General features: G+C 34.8%; 1 protein-coding gene across 1 annotated transcript; it reads left to right on the top strand.

The window, feature by feature from the left end:
- The first annotated feature begins 20,423 nt into the window (after positions 1-20,423).
- On the top strand, positions 20,424-21,517 carry LOC143627171 (uncharacterized). The gene is made up of 2 exons (XM_077097054.1): positions 20,424-20,628; positions 21,045-21,517. The coding sequence occupies exons 1-2, from the start codon at positions 20,424-20,426 to the stop codon at positions 21,515-21,517; spliced, it is 678 nt and encodes a 225-aa protein (XP_076953169.1).
- The last annotated feature ends 2,340 nt before the right edge of the window (positions 21,518-23,857 follow it).

The following is a 23,857-nucleotide window of genomic DNA, read 5'->3' as shown; positions in this document are numbered from 1 at the left end:
AAGTGTCTAGCCGATGATCTCTTTCGATGCCATTAAAAGACGTAGAAATTAACGAGAACTTGAAATTCATAGAACGTGCAATTCAAATCAAAGATTCAAAATTAAAGAAACTTAAAAGATGAACCTTAAAAATCGTGAAAGTCAAATGGGATTTCCGACGAGGACCCGAGTATACTTGGGAACTCGAGTCCGAAATGAGAAAGAAATACCCCCAATTATTCTCGTGAAACAATCTCGAGGACGAGATTTATTTCAAGGTGGGGAGGATGTAACATCATGTAAATTTCGGGTAAAAAATGTCAAGTTTCCAAAGTCAAGGGACCAATTTTGCCAAACTCCAAACTCAAGGGGCTAAAATGAGAATTCTGGATCTCCTGACCCATCGCGCTACGCGATGGATCAAGAGAGACCTCCATCGCGTATCGCGATGGAGTGTCTGACACACTGTGACACGTGTGCCACGTGGCACACGGTGGCAACGTCTGCCGCCACGTGGCAACACGTTCGCCACTTGTCGCCACGTGGCGCGGCGCCTGCTACGTGTGCGGTATGTGTCGGGCCAGCCAAGGGACCCATCGCGTACCGCGATGGGGTCCAAAATCAGGCCTATAAATAGCGGCCATGGGATTTCACTTCCATCACACCAAATCAAGCTTACTTTCTCTCTCTAACATCTCTCTCACTACCTCGATATACGTTCCCTCAATCGACCTCGTTTTGCGTGCCCGATTTCCGTACTATACCTCGATAAACGTGCCATTTCCCGACGATACTCCAAACAAAAGGAGGTGCTGTCCCAACGTCCCGACGATCGTCTCGAAGTGCGTGCCGAGAAGTGTTGGTGTTCCGAGAAGCGTGCCAAGTGTGGAAAGAATAAGTGTTCAAGCGGCGTCAAAGTGCTGCCCAAATGTCAAAGGGTTCTAAGCCGACGAAGGTAGGCATAATGCCCGACCAAAATAATAATAAAATATTATAAGGGCTTAATACCCCAAGTCGAAGTTATTCTCGATAAACAAAGAAACCTACAACAAAGAAAATAAAGAAAAGAAAAATGAAAACATATATGTGAGTATATATATATGTATATGAGTAATCTTTGTTATAGAATACATTATTGAGAATAATGAGTATTCTTGAATAATAAAGAAAAGAATACGTTTCTTAAAGAAGAAGAAACGTAGGGTTTTTATGAATAAACTAAAGGTTTATAAATATTACTTTTTAACTAAAGGTTTTAAAGTAAAAAGAGATTATGAACTAAAAGTTCATCGAGATAAATAAGACTAAAGGTCTTAAGCCGGATCGTGTATCCGACTAACAAAAGTTATACTCGTACTATAGGTGCGAGATAGCAAGAGAAGAACTCAAGAACGGTGTTTGAAACCGATCCCTATCAAAAGGTGAATACGCCCCACTTTTACAAACTTGTCTTCAAACAAATCAAACGTGTTATGTGTAAAACTTTACATGAGACTACGTGTCTCTAAAAACATTGTAAATAAGAGTATGAGCCTAGCCCTCAGGCTGTAGTATACGTTTGTCTGGATCCTTACATATGTGGTATGCGGTGGGCACATCGCACCATGCCTGGTCACGACCTCCAGCCACGATGGGCCGAACCAAAGTATGTTCGAGTGAGAATGACCTTGTGTATATTTATGGTACCTAAGTACGTCGAAACGTTGCGGTGTTTTGCTGGGGTGATCTAGTGTAGAGACTCGAATTTATAATGATGTTATTGTAACTTGATTATTCCTAAGCCAAGATGGGCCAAGACTTACGTGGTCTCGAGGGGTAATTAAGTAAAGAAAATATTTATGCGTCAGCATATTCACCAGTATTCGTTGCTGACGTATTTTATAACATTTTGCAGGTAACCAAGATTAGAGCTTGAAGGACGAAGGGCTCAAGAATCCGATGGCTCGGATAATTTTGTTTGAATATTAAAATATAATGCTTTTGTAAAACATACAAACAAGTAAATACTAAACGAGACTTTTGTCTCGTCTTTTGTAATGTAAATATTTTAACTTTAAATCCATATGTTTATTAAAGTCTTCTGCATTAACCCGCAACTCTGATTTATTTACAAAAGTGGTACCAACTATTGATCACACTCCTAGGCCTAAAATGGGGGTGTGACACAAATACTAATATATTCTTACCTTTCAGTTTCGTAAGACGGGAAAGGGGCGTGTGTTTGAATATATGGTTATAGTTTAGAAAATCTTATATTTTCTAATTCTCTATAACTATTGACTCTGATACCAACTTTTGTCACACTTGAAAATCTTAATTTTAAACAGGGGAATACTTTAATTTAAATCGTTCGGGTTATGACAGATGCCGATAGCCAATAACAATAGAATAAAAATATTTAATAATAAGAGATCAACTTTTATTTAATAAAAGATTCATTACAATATCAGAGTTTTATACACGTGCTTCCGCACGGTTTATTAAAATAATTCATTTCATTATTCAAACACAAACTTCCCTCCTTTCCATGTTGTTTCGAAACCTTCACTTACCTGAAAAGCATATTAAAATAAACGTCAACACGTATGTTGGTGAGTTCTCTTTATTGAAAATAACATATACATACATACATACATACATACATACATACATATATATTATAATATCATGAAAAATAATGCAATCGAAACTTCCATATAATTCGTCATGAAAAATCGTAATAAATGACATTATACCAATATATCAAGAAACACAATAACAAATTCATATCAAATATTTCCATACAATGGTTCAACAACCATTATTTTTTTCATAATCCATTACCATAAGCAATGGTGGTGGTCTCTCATACTGTTCTTTTAACATGGTAATAACATTTATCAAACAATCGAACTTACCATAAAAACGAAGCATTTTACCTTTTAAACATATCGTACTGTTGTAAACTAGCAAGGAATACAACAAGTGTATGACTATCAAAATTGATAACTCGATACATACCATACTCAAAATATTCCCATTTTTAACCCAACGCGATTGGAAATGGGGGGCGTCACTGATGCAGCGGTAAAACGAAAATGAAGATCGAATCACGTTGATTCAACGAATACCCGTGATGAACTTCCAAAACCCCAAAAATCCCACCCAAAGGTCAGGGAAAGTGAAGAGAAAAAAGTAATTATTATAAAAATTCAAGTCTGACTTTTCCAATTACACATACTGAATACAAATAGATGTTTTAATACGAGTTGGGCCTAAAAAAGGCCATGGGCCAAAGACAAACCCAAAAACAAAAACATAAAAAGTGCTGAAAAAACATAAAAAGACCCATAACTTTATTTAGAAGGAGTTTTTGGGCTTCAAACAGGGGCGTGCTCCTCGCCTCAAGCTTCGATTTGACTGGTAATGGGCCTGAAATGGAGCTTCGTGGGCCAAGTTATGCCCGTTTTCATGGGCCACCTTTTGTAGCGCGATCTTGGGCCTCCAGAAACATAATAGCCCAGTCTTCAATACTTGGGCCCACATCATTCCCTTCTGGATAGAAAAAATTCGACCTCAAATCAGTAGCATCCTCATCATCAGAAGTGTCCCCGTAATAATGTAGTAAATGCTTCACATTAAACACATCAGAACAACGAATGTGACTTGGCAGCTTTAGACGATAAGAATTTAAGTTTATCTTCTACACGATTTCCATGGGTCCAATCTTCTTAGCTGATAATTTGTTGTATTCCCCAACAGAAAAACGATCTTTTGTCAAAACTGCCCAGACAAAATCACCTTCTTCAAATTCAACATGTCTTCGCTTTTGATCAGCAGCCTGCTTGTACTTTGAATTGGCTCGAACCAGGTTGCCATGCACATCTTTATGAATCTCATGCAGCCCTTCAACAAAATCTTTCACCTTCTTGGGTACAAAACCAAGAACAGGAAGTGACATCAGATCATAGGGTCCTCGTGGCTGAGCAGAATAAACCACTTGAAAAGGACTAAACCCGGTACTTCGATTGACAACATGATTATGAGCAAACTCAGCTTGACATAGCTTTTGATCCCAAGACTTCACATGATCACCCACTAGACATCGTAAAAGATTAACAAGGGACCGATTAACAACCTCCGTTTGCCCATCTGTTTGAGGGTGGTAGGTACTACTGATGTTAAGCTGAGTGTTCACCATCTTCCACAGGCTGCGCCAAAAATGACTCAAGAAACGAGTGTCCCGATCAGAAACAATAGAAGATGGTAAACCATGCAAACGATAGACATCCTGAAAGAATAACTGAGCAACATTAACTGCATCTGTCGTCTTCTTGCAAGGAATAAAGTGCACCATCTTAGAAAACCGACCAATCAAAACAAAGATCGAATCGTTTCCCCTCTGAGTTCGTGGCAACCCCAGCACAAAATCCATACTAATATCATTCCAAGGCTGTGAAGGGACCGGAAAAGACATATAAAGACCCGCATTAGTAGCCGTGCCCTTTGAGACTTGGCAAATTCGACACCTTTTAACATAACGATCTACCTCTTTCCTAATAGTAGGCCAGAAGTAGGAAGACTGCACCAAATGTAAAGTACGGTCACGACCAACATGACCCTCCCCATGTAACTCTTGAATAATTTTCAACCGAAGACTGGAGTCAGGAATACATAGCTGATTCCCTTTAAATAAAAACCCATCATGCAAAAGAAAGTCTGACTTCTGACCCGCTTGCACATCCTGCAACACAACTGAAAAATACGGGTCAGTGGTTAACTGCTCATGAATAACATCCAACCCAGCACATTGTCTCTCACGGAAACAAGCAGATTTCCCTTCCTGCTCAAGGCATCAGCAACACGGTTTGAAACACCAGTTTTGTATTTGACCACAAAAGTAAACTTTTCAAGAAAAGCTAACCAACGCCCGTTCTTATGAGATATCTTGTCATGCGTGTGAATATGCCTTAGAGAATCATGATCAATGAATAAAATAAACTCTTTATGAAACAAATAGTGACGCCAATGCTTTACAGCTTGGACCACTGCATAAAACTCCAGGTCATAAGTACTATATCTTTGCCCCTGTTAACTTCTCACTAAAATAAGCAATTGGTCGACCCCCTTGACTAAGGACCCCGCCAATCCCAACCTTCGAGGCATCAGTATGAGGTTCAAAAACTTGTGAAAAGTTAGGCAATACCAGAATTGGTGCGGTAGTGAGTTTTTCCTTGACAACCTGAAAAGCTAACTCTGCTCCCTCTGTCCATACAAACGTCTTTCCCTTCATGCAATCTGTCATAGGGGCCATAATGGAACTGAAGTGTGGAATGAACCGCCTATAAAAAGAAGCAAGCCCATGAAAGTTGCGGACTTCAGTAATGGTGGTAGGAGTTGGCCAGTTTTGAACAGCTGCAACTTTAGACTCACCCACCTGTATCCCATCACCTGAAATAACATACCCTAAGAACACAACTTTAGGGGTCATTGTAACATTCGTTACTTTTCAAACCTGAAAACCCGACCCACTTTGAATTTTTCGGTTTTTATATGTATTAATATAAATGCAATCCAAGTTTCGTTGTATGTATTTATATGTTCGTCAACCGACTCATTTTGATGTTTCGATGTATTCGTATAATTCTTTTATTATATATATAATTATTGTTTATTTACTTAATAATATTTACGACATGTTATAGTCGTTATTTGTTGTTTATCTATTCCGTATTGTTCAATAACGAAACACCAAGTTCTAAGATGCTTACTTAAACGAGTCGCAAACTAGTCGGGTATAATATAAAAATAATCCATAACATTTTATTACATTTATATGATATCTAAAAGTATAAGGTTCAAATGGTAATTATAGTTTTATTATGTTTTAAAAATAAAATGAAAGATGAAGGGTTATAAATGTAAATATGAAATTAATATATAATATAATAAATAATAATAAAAACAACATCACCAGCCCCCATCCCAACCCTGTATCACGTTTTTCCGGCCACCGGAATCCGGCGACCGTGAACCGACTCCGGTGAGACCCAAAAGTTCCATTTAATCGCCGTTTGATACGTTAAATTATCCCAAACGACTTCTCCATTATTGATAAACATTATTAGGATCTTTATTTCGTCATTTATCCATCCATTAACTCGTATTAAATCTCTAAACGGCCGGATTTTTATTAAAAACTCTAATAAGGCGAATTAAACACCAAATGGTTCAATTGAGGCTATAAATAGAACCCTCACACTCGTATAAACTCGCACCAACCTTCATATTCATCTATAACACTCTTTAAAACTTCTAAAATATTTGCGGTGAAAACCGAACTCCGGCGAGCTTGTTCTGCGTCATTCCGGCACCAAAATTGGTAAGTAAAATATGGTTTTGCTTCGTTTAAACCCGACAAACAAAACCCCTAACTCAAATTAATCAAACCTGGAATGATTATGGAGAATTGAAACGCTAGGGTTATGGTGATGAAGATGAAGTTTGGGTTTTCTGTTTATATTTAATTGGTTTGCATCTTTTAACAAAAATATTAAAGTGGTCCAGTGGTTGTGTATGTGTTGTGTGGGCATGGAGACCCGGGTTCGAACTCGAGTCACAACAAACCTGTTTTACATTTTATGAAAACCATTTTTATTAGTTTTAATAAATTAATTATATATTATAAAATCATACAAAATAAATAAAATTAGTTTTATAGTTAAATAAGAGATGTTTTGACTTCCGTTAATGATTTTCGTTCAAGTATTAGCTTTTGCAAACCCAAACCGCTCGTTAAAACTCGCAAAATGATTATATAATTAATACATTTAGAATCGTTGTAACTTTAAAACAATACCGATAACGCTAAAATCCATAATTCATACACGTTATAAATCTCGAAACCCGTCAAGATCGTTTAAAACTTGTTTACCTTATATATATATAAATATAAATATTTGTATACACATTTTCGTTCGTTAAACTTTAAAATTTTTTAACATAGTCTCTTTCAAAAATAAATATACCAATTAAACCCAAAATTTCGTAACGTTATAATATTCAAACTTAATATTAATCTAGTAACTTAAAGTAATATTAAATTAATAGATCGTTAAAATTTCGTTAATGCTTAAAATAATATTATAATGTCCAATGCCATAAAATAATAAAATATGCATTCAAAATTTATAAAATCCCGACAACCCGATTTATCTACTTTTTTATAAGTTGTTTGTTAATATATATTTTGTACTTTTAGTTCTAGTTCGTGAAGTCAATTGCTTCGGTTTCATTTACGCACTTTCAGTTTTATTTCAACTTTGTCTTCAATTTCAAGGTGAGTTTCACACACCCCCTTTTTACTCTTTTGTTACTTTTGGAGGTAGCATATATATCCTATCAACATTACAATTTTGTTTTCTTATTATTTATAAACTACAATTCGTTAAATGGACTTGTGTGTTTATTTGCTTACTTGCTCAAATATTACGTGCTCATGGTTTCCTCATTACGTATGATCATACACCCCCCTATGCACTCAGGACCTCGATGTTATGAGTGGAATAGGGACCCCCGAACTTAGTACGTTGGTTGTAACCAACGGAAAAGACACTTACTTGCGCTATTATCCGAGTACGTTGGTGCACAATCCCAACTGGAAAGGACATTACTTGCTCATTTACACTTGTTCATGGAATTGTATGGTTTTTATGTACATATATCAAAACTTGTGTGAACTAACCAACTATTCATATAGTTGACATTATTTATATATATGCTACAGGTACATCTATTCGAAGTTGACACATGAAGAAGACATTAGAACTTAGGGTATATCAAAAAATGGATAAGTTGTGAAATTGTTCTTGAAATTTTCCATGTATTTCTTGTTACAAACTTGTGTACTTGATGTTTAAATCAATTAATGATAATATTGTCACTTAATAGTGTCACAAGTGTTTTGGGCAATCTGTACATCACACTCAGGCGTTTCCGCTTTAGCCAGGGTGTTACAGTCATGAACACACATTTTTTTGTTGCTGCATAGAAACTGTCTATGTGAAGTAAGGCCAATACCTTCTTGACATGCACGATGTGCTCACTTAAAGAAGCACTATAAATAAGAATATCATCAAAATATACCACCACAAACTTCCCAATAGAAGGCCTGAGTAACTGATTCATCACACGCATAAAAGTACTAGGCGTGTTTGATAAACCAAAATGCATCACCAACCACTCATACAACCTTTCACGAGTCTTGAAGGCTGTTTTCCACTCATCCTCAGGTCTAAGACGAATCTGGTAATAACCACTCTTCAAATCCAACTTTGTGAAAATAGTAGCACCACTAATCTGGTCAAGAAAATCATCAAGTCGAGGAATAGGAAACCTGTACCTCACAGTAATCTTGTTGATGGCTCGACTATCAACACACATCCGCCAGGTGCCATCCTTCTTTGGAGTTAACAAAGCAGGAACCGCACAAGGGCTCATAATTTCACGAACATGATCCTTAGAGATCAACTCCTCAACCTGTCTACGCAACTCTTCGTGCTCCCTCGGGCTCATCCTGTAATGTGGCCTATTGGGCAATTGTGAACAAGGCTCCAAATCAATATGATGTTGGATGTCACGCAAAGGTGGCAGCCCATCTGGCAAGTCATCAGGGAAAACATCAAAAAAGTTCCTCAAGTAAAGGAATCATAGCTTCAGGAATGTCAACTTCCTCGGGCACCGGTTTCCCTATCAAAACAAACACATTTTCTGCCTCCACCACATCACACATCCCAAGGTCTACCCAACAACAAGTGACACGCATCCATAGGAACCACATCACACGCAACATAATCTTTATATGTGGTCCCGATAGAAAAAGAAACAAGGGCCTTTTTTGAGACCGTTACCTCTCCCCCCTTTTTAAGCCATTGAAGCTTATAGGCTTGTGGTGACTCTCCGTCTTCAAGACCAACTTTTGGACTGCCTCTTCAGAAATCAGATTATCACAACTTCCAGAATCGATAACAAACGTGCAAACCTTCACCAGAATGGTACATGTGGAGTGGAAGATGTTATGCTTAAGCCATCCGTCTCCATCAGCCTTTGGTGTATAACAAGAACGCCTAACCACCAAGTTCACCCCCACATCACCGGTCACAAACTCCTCCTCATACTCGGTTTCTTCATCATACTCTGGGGCCTTTTCATATTCTTCATATTGTTCATCATTAGATTCAACAAACAAATGCCTCTTACCCGCCTGTTTACAGTCAACTTGCCGATGACCTGCCTCACCACATTTAAAACACTTCACCCGCTACTACTAGCCCCCTTAGAAGTCGGCCGAGTGATGTTGTTCCCCGACCTTTGCTGACTTGGCACGACACGAAGTCCTCCACTACCCGACCCCGAATTTCCTCCAGCAGGGGCCGGTGAATACGAACCGCCTACCCGACGGTTTTGTTTTTCAAAAGCCAACGCCCGTTGGTATGCCTCGGCGACCGTTAACGGATAAAAAAAGATTTACAAAGTCCATAATCTGAACCCTTAAACCCCCAATAGACCGAGCAACTAGTTGTTCATCGGTTTCTTAAATATCATTACGAGCAACCAAATGATAAAACTTGGCCGTGTATTCATCAACCGATCTGGGTCACTGTTTCAGATTCTGCAAACGTTGATACATCAACCGTTGAAAGTTGTGAGGTAAAAAAGTATCCTGCGAACACTTTTTCATCTTGGACCATGTCACGATTCGTGACTTCCCGAGTCCATTTCGTGTCATCTTCAAATGTTGCCACCATGCTGACGCCCTCCCACGTAGCCTGGTAGCGATCAAAGAGACCCACTTATTTTCAGGGACCTCTCGGAACTCAAACACCTCTTCTACAATAACCAACCAATCGATGAACCCTTCCGGATCCAAACTAGTCCTATCAAATTCTGGGATATCAGTACAGATCCCAGCATCCCAACGTCGATTTCCATCCCCACTTTGTTGTCTTGGTCCCCTCTCGTAACCTTCTTCGGAAGACGAACCATCATTACCAAAAAACGGATTATCAAACTCCCTGTTTTCTGGGGCCAGCCTTCTACGATTCATCAAGTCAGCCATTCGATCAGTGAGTTGATCGACCATTTGATCCAATCATTGCTCCACCCGCGCCATAAATCGTTGTTCCAACTCTCGTTCGTAAACCACATCGAGCGGTCTCTGTTGTCTCCTTGGAGGCATTTTTGAGTCAGAAATTCGGCTCTATTACCAACTGATGCAGCGGTAAAACAAAAATGAAGATCGAATCACGTTGATTCAACGAATACCCGTGATGAACTTCCAAAACCCCAAAAATCCCACCCAAAGGTCAGGGAAAGTGAAGAGAAAAAAGTAATTATTATAAAATTCAAGTCTGACTTTTCCAATTACACATACTGAATATAAATAGATGTTCTAATACGAGTTGGGCCTAAAAAAGGCCATGGGCCAAACACAAACCCAAAAACAAAAACATAAAAAGTGCTGAAAAAAACATAAAAAATCCCATAACTTTATTTAGAAGGCGTTTTTGGGCTTCAAACAAGGGTAGGCGGTTTGTCATAACGTGCTCCTCGTCTTAAGCTCCGATTTGACTGGTAATGGGCATGAAATGGAGCTTCATGGGCCAAGTTATGCCCGTTTTCGTGGGCCACCTTTTGTAGCGCGATCTTGGGCCTGCAGAAACATAATAGCCCGGTCTTCAATACTTGGGCCCACATCAGTCACCCCGATAGATCTACCAATATTTCTGTGCCATTATTAATTCGGTTAACAGTTATTTAACTAATTGTTGACTCATCCCACTTTTTAAACGGTTTGTAAAATAAACTACTTTATAAAAACTTGATTAAGAATCGTTAAAGAATATGTTTTTCCCCCAAAACATAATAAAAACATTTCGAAAACGAGGCGTCGATAGAGAAATTCACGGTTTGTAGCTTTTCGTTCCAAAATCTCGTGTCTTATATTAGTACACAGTTTTGTTAATAAAAACTTGGTTTTAGTTTATAAAAATATTTTAAGTTTGTTAATCCTAATCTAGTGTCCACACAAGCACATAAGCAAATAAGTTCCTATTAAGTTAACGAATACGTATTGTTCGGTTTTCGTTAACTATTATTTAAATAACTAAATAAATTAACAAAAAATTAAAATATATAAATATAATAACATATTTAAGTTTCAGTTGCTGGAAAGTTTTAAGAAAATATTATTCTATTATCCTTCATAATTCTCGTCGGTTTTATGTTTAAAAATGAATTGTTTGGTTTTTCGTATAGAAATGTAACTTTTAAATCTTGAAAAATACTTGTTACATATATATTAGCCAAGTTTTATAAGTTACATTGTAAAAATATATTGTTTTTGTTTTCATTAATATTTTCTTAAAATATCAACTTTTTAACGTCTTCGTGTCGGTTTTCGCGACACGAACCATTTAGGACTAAGCTTTATCATCTTGTCCTTTTCCCATATATTAACTTATGTTATATATGAGTATTTTACAACTTTAGAGGCCGTTCTAAAACAGTCCCTAGTAGTCTTGTCGGTTTACGTTTAAAAACCGTTTTTTCGACCGTTAAAGTTACCGACATGTCAAATAAGTCAAATAAGTCCACACGAATTATCCTATGAACTAGTTACACATATAATAACACATAATCTATCATAAATTCCAGTTTTGATCACACAATTTCACAAGACACATTTAACCCAATTTTAAGCTTCTTGTTCATATTCTAAGTTTGTTAACAACGTTACTAGTCAAGTTTGTCAATTCTTATTAGAACAAATATTATATTATAACCAAAGAATCCAGATTTTTAACTTATTTTATGGGTTCACAACAAGTCAATAACACTTTTCAACAAGGTTCTCTTATTCTTTATTGGAAGAATCTAAAGTACGTGATCATGTGTGTCTTTTTCAAAGTATCAAGTATTTAGCTTTTTGGTGATTTATTCTTTACTATTATCAATCAATAATCAATTCACATCATTCATATAATCATCAATCTTTTAAACAAATCAATCAAATCAAAAGATCATGTATTCTTATGAATTTTCTAAATGTTAATCTAACAAAGTTTCCCATAATAGTAACTTTTAATTTTTAATAATTCTAACTAATCCAATCTTTAAAATTTGATTAAGTATGAATCTAAGTTCATTTTATTCGACTAGTTTGATAAGGTTTCATGCATCCTAAGTGTTCTATTCAAATTTTATTCTTTCAATTTACAAATCAACAAAGTTTCTATTTCTAGTAAGTTGTTGCCCTTTTAATCAATGTGCTAACTAATCCATACTTTAATCATGCACCCTATCTTAGTTCAAAGATGCAATTCATCACACATTAAAAACATTCATACCAAGTATTCATATCCAAATCAAAAATTTAACTTTTCATTAAATAAAGTTTCCTTTACTAGCATATGCCCTATCTCATTTTCAATTATATTTTTCCATATCATCTATTGATTCATCATTCCATCCAATGTTTCTAATTAATCCAAGAACTCAAAATCCCCAATTTTCAATTATGAAAAAGCTCTTTTTTTGTTCATCTCTAACCACAATTTTTCAATGATTCAAGTTCATATTAACAAACTAATGATCATCAATTATCCCAAACCCATTCTAACATCAAGTTCATTCAAGTTTATATCAAACAATCAAGAGATCCAACAATACTTAAAATTAAAATTAACAATCAAGTGTATGATCTTCAAGATGAATGTATGCATGTCTAAATGAGTTTAATCCTTCCTCTTACACATACATACATACATACATACATACATACATACATACATACACACACACACACACACACACACACACACACATACATACATACATACATACATGCATGCATGCATGCATACATTATCCATATATTCAAACTTTCAAGATCCAATCAACTCAAGAACAACTAATCTAATGCATCTAATCATAGTAATCAACCTTGAATAAAAACTTACTTGTTCTTCTTAAGGATTTGAAGGATGAAAATGATGATGCTAGGATGTTCTTCCTCCAAATCACTTCCTAGCTTACTTGATCTTCTAGTTCTTGATTCAAACCTTCATGATTCTTGATTATCGATTGAAATGTGTGTGTTTAATATTTGAATTTGAGTTGTGTGTGTGTGAAAAAGGGGGTGTTCGGCCGAGAGTTTATAAGGGAGAGGGAGAGTGGGTGTAGACTTGTGAGTAATGTGATAGGGTGAGAGGTGGAGTGATGGGGAGGTTACAAGTAGCGAAGTTCTAGAAGATATAATCATTAGCTAGGTGACATGGTGGGAAAGAGTTGTTTATTTTATAACCAATTTCGGTTAATAACATAACGTATTACGTGATTTAGATTTCCAAATAGATCCTGTTTTTAATAATTTTTGTCAGAATTTGAAAAAAATCAAATTCCTGACAGTGTGGACCAAATATTCTATTTTTTTAAAAATAGTTAGGGTTGGGTCCTCTCCGGGTCCTGTACTGGCTCGTGCTTACTTATTTTCTGGTTTTCGCGATTCGAGTCTTCCTAAGTGATGTTTATATATTTTCTAATATGTTTTAACATATACTTTGAATTTTTGGGATTATTTTATCATTCTAATGATTTATTTACTTTCTAGCTCGCTACCCGAGGTTTTTGCACGTTTTGCTTGTTTCGTGTCTGAATTTAGACTTTTTGCTCACTTTGCAAGATGTAGATTCTTAATAAAGAAGAATTTTATTAATAAGACGATAGTTAAGATGATAAACATGAATACATTAGTGAAAATTTGTGCCAGATGTTACAGCAATGTACATAAATTCATATATATTTATACGTATCCGTAAATACATATTACATACTAAACCTGCTTCTTTCATTCATACTTACATACATACATACATTCATACTTCTATATTTTCATACTTGCATTGTTTCATACTTACATTCTTTCATACTTTCATACTTTCATTCTTTCATACTTTCATACTTTCTTGTTTTAGCTTACTTATACATACATAATTATCTATACGTTTTAAAGAGCCTTTCGCCCTATAACCTTACATATATTATTTAGGGTTTGCCACCATACTTTCACAAATATAATTAGGGCCTGCCACCCTCTTGTAAGGCCCCGTTCATGGTAGCCCTACTTTAGCTTCAGATTTACTCATAAACACAGTTCTTACAAATTAGAGTAATTAAAACTTTCGCGGAAACGTTAATCTTTAATCATTCGTTACAAAACATTAAATCTTTTCTTTGATACCATAACACAAAACATTATATTTAAAACATCATTTCTTTCATCTTCAGATGCCAGCCGTTCAATCCATGCCATGTGCCATCCTCATTCTAGCTCTTCAGTCTGATCACCTGCGTGCATACTAAAAGTCAGCTACGTGCTGAGTGAGTTCTAGTTAATCAAGCAAGTTACCATACAACCATTATATGCATTATATACGTATCCGAAGACACATAGTTCACTGTCTAGCCTGTTTACCTTACCACTTAACCCCTTAACTGCTCCTAACCACTTAGCCACTTGTTTACGGAAGCACATAGAGACTTGCTCTCCCACGTATTCACGTTATGCCACTTCAATAATGAAGACGCGTATAGGCTTACCCTATCACGCATTCACATTATGCCTCTTAATAACGAAGGCACGTATAGGCTTACCTTACCATGTACTATCGTCATGCCACTAACACCCTTACTAGACCCTTTCCACTTCTATCATACCCTACTTCTACTTGTCTACAACACACTTTATATCATTACGTCATTCACATAATAACCAAGTTACATCACAACATTTATATAAACACTAATAACCACTTGGGGATCATTCTCGAATGACGGTACGCGCAATATTCGAAGATCGCTCACGTACCAACAGACATCCATTCATGACATATATAAATATACGACATCAAACATTATAGCATACACTTACCACTTAAGGTAAGTGTATTCACACTTTCACATCGAGTATGCACACAACCCTGAAAACATAACAAGGAAGTGGGGCTAGAAACTCACCTGAACTCGGTTACTTCTTCTGTTAATGGTTAAATCCTTCTTGAGCTGTGCGCGACTAACTGTTTAACGAATGCAATATTATATGCCGCTCTAGTCATTCTCATTGCTACTTAATAAGTCTTACGCGTCTAAGCCGATTTTACTTCGTTGAATCTTTACCCGGTTAGTTAATCGTTACTCGTCATACTTTAAAGGCATCTTTCACAATTTATTAAAGTCCAAGGGCTAATACGTAATTATCTCATTCTTTTCTAAGTCCAGGGAGTATTCTGTCATTTTGCCAAACTTCTAGTTCGTTATCCAGTCCTTAACGAATTGGACTATATTGAACCAGTCCATATAACGAAGTGGACATTATAACAAACTGGTCAACATAACGAATTGGACCTCCTTCTATGGATTGGTTAACGAATTTAACTTCATAGCGAACTGGACCCTTAAACGAACTGAACCCTCAATGAACTGGGGTTCATTCGTCAGTTCTACCTTAATGAACCGCTTAACGAATTGGACTTAGTTCGTCATTCATTCCCTTAACGAACTACCTCTAGTTCGTTATCCCATCTTAACGAAATGTTTCCAATTCGTCATCTCGGCTTAACGAATAGGCTTAACGAATAGGCATAACGAATTACTTGCTAATTCGTTATGTCTTCGTTAATGAATCAGAGTTAGCTCGTTATGCTCCTGCTAACGAACTAGGGTTACGTCAGAACATTTACTGACACTACTTAACCTCGTACCAGAATCTCCGGCGCCGCCTTTCCGGCGCTGCCATTGCCGAAATAACGGGATCTCGCCGGAAAATCGAGATCTCGCTTATGTCACCACCATTCTCACTGTTTTTCGTCCCGTTCGATCCATATCTGAGCTAGGGTCACCCCTAAGCTCATCTAGGTTCGGTTTATACCCGATTCCATCCGGATCTCACGACTTTAACGGTTTAACGGTGTCGTCTTGTCGTTTCGTGACTAAATCTAACGGGTTTGAGTTCATACAACATCATACTAATCTTACCTCGGGTTGATGCTCAGTTTCTTCTTCTATTTCGGCTAGAGGGAGCTAAGTGTGTGTTTTGGTGGTGTATAAAATATGTGTGAAATGAATGGAAAATGGGAATTTAAGGTTTATATAATTACGGATCATGGGCTTAAGCCCATGGTCTCTTCATTTTTTCCCAAGTCCATAACCCATATCCATTACCCAACACTAGCTCGACCCATACTAACTCCTACTTTATTTATTATTTTTCCGCTAACCCGAGTAAACTTTCCCATCCATATTAACTAATATAATTAATATTACTTTTAGAAATTTGGGATGTTACACCTCCTTTCAAAGATATTATTTAGGGTTTGCCACCCTACCTTCACAAATATTATTAGCGTCTGCCACCATCCTTCACAAATATTATTAGGGTCTGCCACCCTACTTTTCACAGATATTATTAGGGTCTGCCACCCTCCTTTCATAAATATTATTAGGGTCTTCCACCCCCTTTCACAGATCTTATTAGGGTCTGCCACCCTCGTAACCATACAACCATTCAATCATATAACTATACATAATTTCTGTATATATATATATATATATATATATATATATATATATATATATATATATATATATATATATATATATATATATATAGGGTAAGGATCCTAAGAGAACCCTTTGCAAATTGAGAACCATTTTGAACCACTAAAAACACCTTTAAAAAATATTTAAAAAAATCATAAAACAAAAAAAAATAAAAATTTTAAAAAAGTAAAAAAACCAAAACTCTTATATTTCATTCCAGTTTCATTAAAAAAAATAAAAAAAATACAAAAAAATAAAAAAAACGTCGTATTATACACATATGTATAGTTTTATATAATCTTTAGTTACATAATATACACATATGTACAGTATCATTTATCTTAAATTATACACATGTGTACAAAAAACATGTAAATATACATATATGTATATATTATACATATGTGTATATAATATAGCTAAACCGAGATTTTTTTATTGAAACCGGGATGATAAAATAAGAATTTTGGTTTTTATACTTTTTTGATTTTTGTGTTTTTTTTATTTTATGATTTTTTTATTTTTGGGTTTTTTGTGGTTCAAAATGTTTCTTATAGTTCTTAATTTTAAAAAGGTTCTCTCATGATCCTGATCATATATATATATATATATATATATATATATATATATATATGAAAGTGATATTTTGAGAACCTGTTAGAATTTTAAGAATGATGAGAACCAATTATTGACTACAAATTTAATTAATAGTGCATTAGATTTGTGGTTGTATATAAATCATAATAAAATATTTAAAGATGAAAGAGAAACTATAATATTTAATAGATGAAAGGTGTTAAAGTAAATCTACTAACAATGAAAGGACAAAAAGTTTCAAATCATATTTTGCTTTTATTACTTATTTACTATAATTATATTATAAATTCTCTCCTATTTTTTTTTATCTTAATTTATTTTTATACCTATAAATAATAAAAGATAATTGAAAAAAAAAATATATCATATAACTGTATTTTATAAAAACAACATTTTTATGAAAAAATAATTTATATATATATGTTACATGTGTAATGAAATGTTAGCTACATAAAGTTTGGTACTTGATGTTCTAGTTATAACTGTTACATTTTTGTGTTTGATAATTATTTTTGTGTAGAGAAATCAAACTTCTTGTCAGTTTTATAGTTGTTAAATTATGAATTTTTAAATATAAAAATACAAACTTTGAAAATTTAGATGAAGCTTTATGTAAAATATTACAAATTATACAACTTATTATCCAAACTACATAAATACTCAAACGGCACGAATTACAAAACTACAAAAATTACCCAAATTACATCCACACTAGTTACACAAATTACCCAAATTACATTAATTACTCAACCTCAAAATACACAAAATTACATAAATTACCAACTGCATATAATACACATGTAATATAAATAAACATAGCATAAAATACACATATTACATAAAATTACAAATTACTCAAACTACCCAAATTACAAATAATATAAGTTATATACGTTACACAAGTACATTCATTATAGAATTTTAAATATTACAAGTTATACAACATATTTGCTTACATTAATTTACTTAATATGAATGCGTAAAATATAATATTACATGAATGTACTATTAAATTACGTGTAATGAGCATTAGGTATGTTAAACATGTTTATTTTTCAAAATTGAAATTTTATTTCACTAAAATAATAAGTAGATAAATCAAATTTATAAAGTTCATTTACTTAAATAGGGTTAAATGTTGAGGTTTAAAAAAGAAAACAATTGATTACAAGTTAATAAAATAGAACTTGAATATATTAATTCAACTTGGATTTTTACATATTTACGTATTTTTCCATTACAAACTAATGTAACTATTATTGTTATATTGTCTAACATCCATTTAGCTTCATCATTTTCAACCTTGTTCACTACCAATTCTCTTTCTTTTCGAAACCATTTTGAAAGATTCTTGACGATCCATAGTTTTTTTTTTCCATTTTTGCTCTCTACACGCATGTAGAGAGTTACATTCACAAACTTATAGCTTATTCAATCTACACAAATTAAGAAATTACACAAGTTACATAATTTACCCCTCAAATATACAAATTACCCAAAATACTACAAAATATACAATCCACATAAATTACCCAAGTTATATATACACCGATTACCGAAAATACATATACATCATTTCATAAATTACTCAAAATACATTAATTACCCAACCACGAAATACACTAAATTACATAAATTATTAACTACATATACTACATAAGGTACACGAACGCAAAATACACCAATTACATAAAATACACAAATTAGCCAAAATTACAAAATTTATACAAGTTACATACACTATATATATATATATATATATATATATATATATATATATATATATATATATATATATATATATAAATTACATATAAATATATAAATTACACATGCAAAATAAAAATTACACGTGTATAAAAAATGTACTATTAGATTACAAAAATGTAACAACTTATTGTGAGTGTGTGAAATACAATTATATTATATTATATGTGAAATAAGTATTAGGTATATTAAACATATAAAAATAAATGTTTTTGTAAAAACATAACCGTAATTATTAAACAAAACACTATTAATGCTTTTTGCTACATTCTTTTAAATTTCTAGTAGTAATATAAGTTACATTTACGTTTTGGTTTAAAAAAATGAAAAAAGTTTGAAATTAATAACAAATTTTGAATTAAAATTTGGTGATGGGTATACCTAAATGAATGGATATTAACGTGAAGTTGTTAATAATGAAAGCTAATATAAAAAAAATCTAATAAAATAGGGACAGCAAAATCGGTACCGGTACCGATTGGTACCGGTACCGTACCGGTACCGATAGCGAAATCGGTACCGATTTGGTACATTCGGTACCGAATCGGTACCAAAGTTTTAAGTTCCGGGATCGGTATGGTACCGGTACCGGTATTTCCTGATTTTTTACCCTCGGTACCGGTATCGAATCGAATATTTCGCTACGAGTACCGGTATCAAGAATTTACAATTTTCAGGATCGAGAAAATTGGGATCGGTACCGGTCGATACCGGTACCATCCCATGCTCATCCCTATAATAAAATACATCACCGTTAAATGCATTTTGATTTTAAAATAATTTAAAACAAAACCAATATGATATTATCATAAACACATTCTGGTTATAAGAGATGACAGAAATATATGATAACAATTTTGTTTAAAATAAATTAATGATAAAGATATAATAATGAAGAGAGAAAAAAAGACATAGATTACTATAATACCCTTTAGTATGTTAAATAGTTTGATGATGTGTTTAAATATGAACCATTAGTCTGTGGGTAATGGCTCGCAAAGGACGGGGCGCGGATGTCCAGCGTTGGTGTGACTGTGGGGAAATGTAGCCGTTGGAGCCTCGTTGACTGGTCAACCTTACCGTTGGCCAGTCAAATATATTTAATTTTTTTTTACCTATAAATACAAATCCACACTTTTTATAAAAACTCAAACCATACATTCTCTCTATCAAAACTTCTATTTGCATATTTATAAATGGCATCGTCGTCATCGTCTTCGTCTTCCTATTCTACCGAAGAAGGCGAACTCATTTGTCAAGCGGTTCAAACAACGTTAAGCTTTTTGAGAGATCAAAATTTCCCCCGAGCCCCATTGTTCCGCCAACCGCGTATTCGTGATCGAAAGACCGCTAACGAAAATTTGATACGTCACTATTTTAGTTCCAATCCCACATATGGTGAGGATAGTTTTAGAACCCGTTTTCGAATGAATAGACGATTATTCATGCGTCTAGCAAATGACTTGCCAGAGCACTTTGAGTATTTTCAACAAAGGGATTGCGCTAGAGGAAAGCCCGGGTTCACGGCTACTCAAAAAACTACCACCGCTCTTCAGCAACTAGCGTATGGTGTTGGATCGGACATGTTGGACGAGTATCTACAAATGGCTAAAAAGACCGGACGCGATGCGCTTAACCACTTTTGTAGAGGTATATATTTTTTTACGTTTGTTTATATATTTTTCAAATATTTACATAACTTATATAACTTTAATAATTAAATTTAGGGGTCATATCGCTATACAAGCGGAGATACTTACGTAGACTAACAATGTTTGATATCCAACGCATATATGAGGTGCACGGTGAAAAGCATGGTTTCCCCGGGATGCTCGGTAGCCTTGATTGTATGCATGGTGGTTGGGCTATGTGTCCCACTGCTTGGCGAGGTCAATTCCATCGAGGTGATCACCCCGGCCCTACTATTGTACTTGAGGCGGTGGCGTCACAGGATCTTTGGATTTGGCATGCGTTCTTTGGGGTTGCCGGGTCTAATAATGACCTCAATGTTATCGATCAGTCACCGATAATCGATGACCTTATCGACGGGGTTGAACCTCCTCAAGCTTTTTTTGCAAATGGAGAACATTTCAAGTATGGGTACTACCTCGTTGATGGTATTTACAACGAATGGAGGATACTTGTTCAAGCTTACGCGTCTCCAGTTTCTGACAAACGAAAGTACTTCACGAAGAAGCAAGAATCGACAAGGAAAGATATTGAAAGGGCGTTTGGAGTCCTAAAGAAAAGATGGGCAATGTTGGCGAATCCAATAAGATTTTGGACAAGGGAGAAGATAACGGAAGTCTTCATCACGTGTATAATCCTACATAACATGATACTAGAAGACGAGGGCAAAGCTATTTGTCAAAACTACCATAACCAAGGTGATATTCCAAGACAAGAATCGACGATCACTAATGAAAAACGACTAGACAACATAAATAGCATCAAGATCCGTGAGTTACACGGCAACGTTCGACATGAGTTGGTCGAGCATTTGTGGGATGGAAGACCCGATAATCTTGTATCAGACTAGTATCAACATAATGTTTTATATTATTATTAATGTAATGTTTTATATTATTATTTAGTGTATTATTTAAAATAATTAAATAAAGAAATCATTCATAAGAAATCATTCATATATATATATATATATATATATATATATATATATATATATATATATATATATACTTTAATAAATACTATTAGCATTTTCTATATCATTTATATATAACTCGTTTATCATTCATAAAGCATTCACATATCATACACTTACCACTCAAGGTAAGTATATTAACTAATCACATCGAGTATGTACACAGCCCCGAAAACATAACAAGGAAATTGGGCTAGAACTCACCTAGGTCCTGCTTCTTTCGGAATTGATGGTAACATCTCTCTTCAACCGAGCACGACTAACTTTTTAACATATATAGGTGTTGATCATCTGCTTTCTGTCTAAGCCTTATTACTCAAGCCATCACGCTACTTTGTCCTAAGGCCAAACAAATCAAATTGAATAAGCCAAACAAATCGAATTGAATAGCCAAACGAATCGAATCTAGTTTAGATAACGAATCAAATCAAATACTCAAACGAATCGAATCGAGTATTCAAACTGATCGAATTAAATATTCAAACGAATCGAATCGAATCGCATATACAAACGAATCTAATCGAATATCCAAACAGATTGAATCGAATATTTAAATGGATCGAATTGAATATTCAATGGACCGAATTGAATATTCAAACGAATCGAATTGAATATCCAAACAAATCGAATTAACTTTTAAACGGATCGAATCGACATTCTTCCAAACGAATTGCAACACCCCAGCTAAAGCTGAATACGTCCGGGTGTGACGTAAAGATTGTTCAAGACACATGCGATACTATTAAGTGACAATATTGTCATTATTTAATTGATGATTCAAACAACTAGTTCTTTTGCAAATAAGAAAAATTACAAGGAAATGAAACTTGTCAAACACTTTATTAATAATCCTATGTCTAGTCTTCTCTTGTTTCATCCTCTAATAAGCATACCTATAACACGTATATAAAACAAAATGTCAACTAACTTAATAGTTGATGAGTTCACTTATTTTAATATAATACATAAAAACCATAAAATTCCATGAACAAGTGTATTCAAGCAAATAAGGTCCTTTCCCGAAGGTAAAAATCTAACGTACTCGGATAATGAGTCCCCTTTCCACGCATAAAAAAGTCCTGAGTGCAAGAGGGAGGGGGGGGGATATGATCATACTTTCTAGAAGTAATCCATGTGCAAGTAGTTATGAGCAAGTAACAAGTAAACACACAAGTCCATGTAGCGAATTATAGTTTATAAGAAAAATCGTAAATAATTGAGTTTTTGTAACATCCTGTTTCCTGTTATGGTTTAAGAAATAATAATATTAGTGATTATGAGATGGGCTTGTGTTGGATTAAATAAATGTGGGTGATGAACTTGGGTAAATAAGGAAGAAAAACCATGGGCTTAATCCCATGACCCATGGTATAAGTACCATAATTATCCATTAATTCCCTAATCCAAAACACACACTTAAGATCCCTCTCTCTATTTCTCCCTCTAGCCGAAATAACCAAGAAAACCTGAGCATCGATCCGAGGTAATAACGTTATGATAATATATGGATCCTAAACCGCTAGATCTAGACGCGAAACAACGATTTGAGTCAGCCCCTTGGACCTCGCTAGGGACTAACGCCCCTAGAACCCCGCTACCAGGGGTGCTGCCCCCTGATCCCCTTTCGTTGAGGGTTATAATTAAACTAGAAACACGATATGGGTAGTGCTAGTTAATTGTTACGTGTAATTATTATACAATTAGTCACGCACAGCTAAAGAAAGGAATAACCATTAATGGTGAATGTAACAGAACGCAGGTGAGTTTCTAGCCCCACTTCCTTGTTATGTTTTCGGGGCTGTGTGCATACTAATGTGAACGTTAATACTCTTGCCTTAGTTGGTAAGCGTATGCTATAATGATTGTTATGATAGTATGTATGGATGTTATGAATGAATGCTTGTCGGTGCGTGAACGATCTTTGGATATTGCACGTATCAACATGGAAAGTAATATGTAGTATGCCTAGTATGAAATATGTATGTATGAAAGTACGTAATGAAATGAGTATGTACGAAAGTACGATTATACAAAGAAAGTTATGTATGGTTATATGACGAATGGAATGTATGGTTAAATAAGGAACCGACCCTAATAATATCGGTGAATGTAGGGAACCAACCCTAATAATATCGGCGAATGTAGGGAACCGACCCTAATAATATCGGCGAATGTAGGGAACCGACCCTAATAATATCGGCGAATGTAGGGAAC

This window comes from Bidens hawaiensis, unplaced genomic scaffold, assembly GCF_021521415.1.
Source record: "Bidens hawaiensis isolate Kalapana, Puna unplaced genomic scaffold, B.hawaiensis_p1.1 tig00004617_1, whole genome shotgun sequence".
NCBI lineage: Eukaryota > Viridiplantae > Streptophyta > Magnoliopsida > Asterales > Asteraceae > Bidens > Bidens hawaiensis.
Note: the sequence above shows the minus strand (reverse complement) of the source record. Positions and strands in the feature narration are given on the sequence as shown.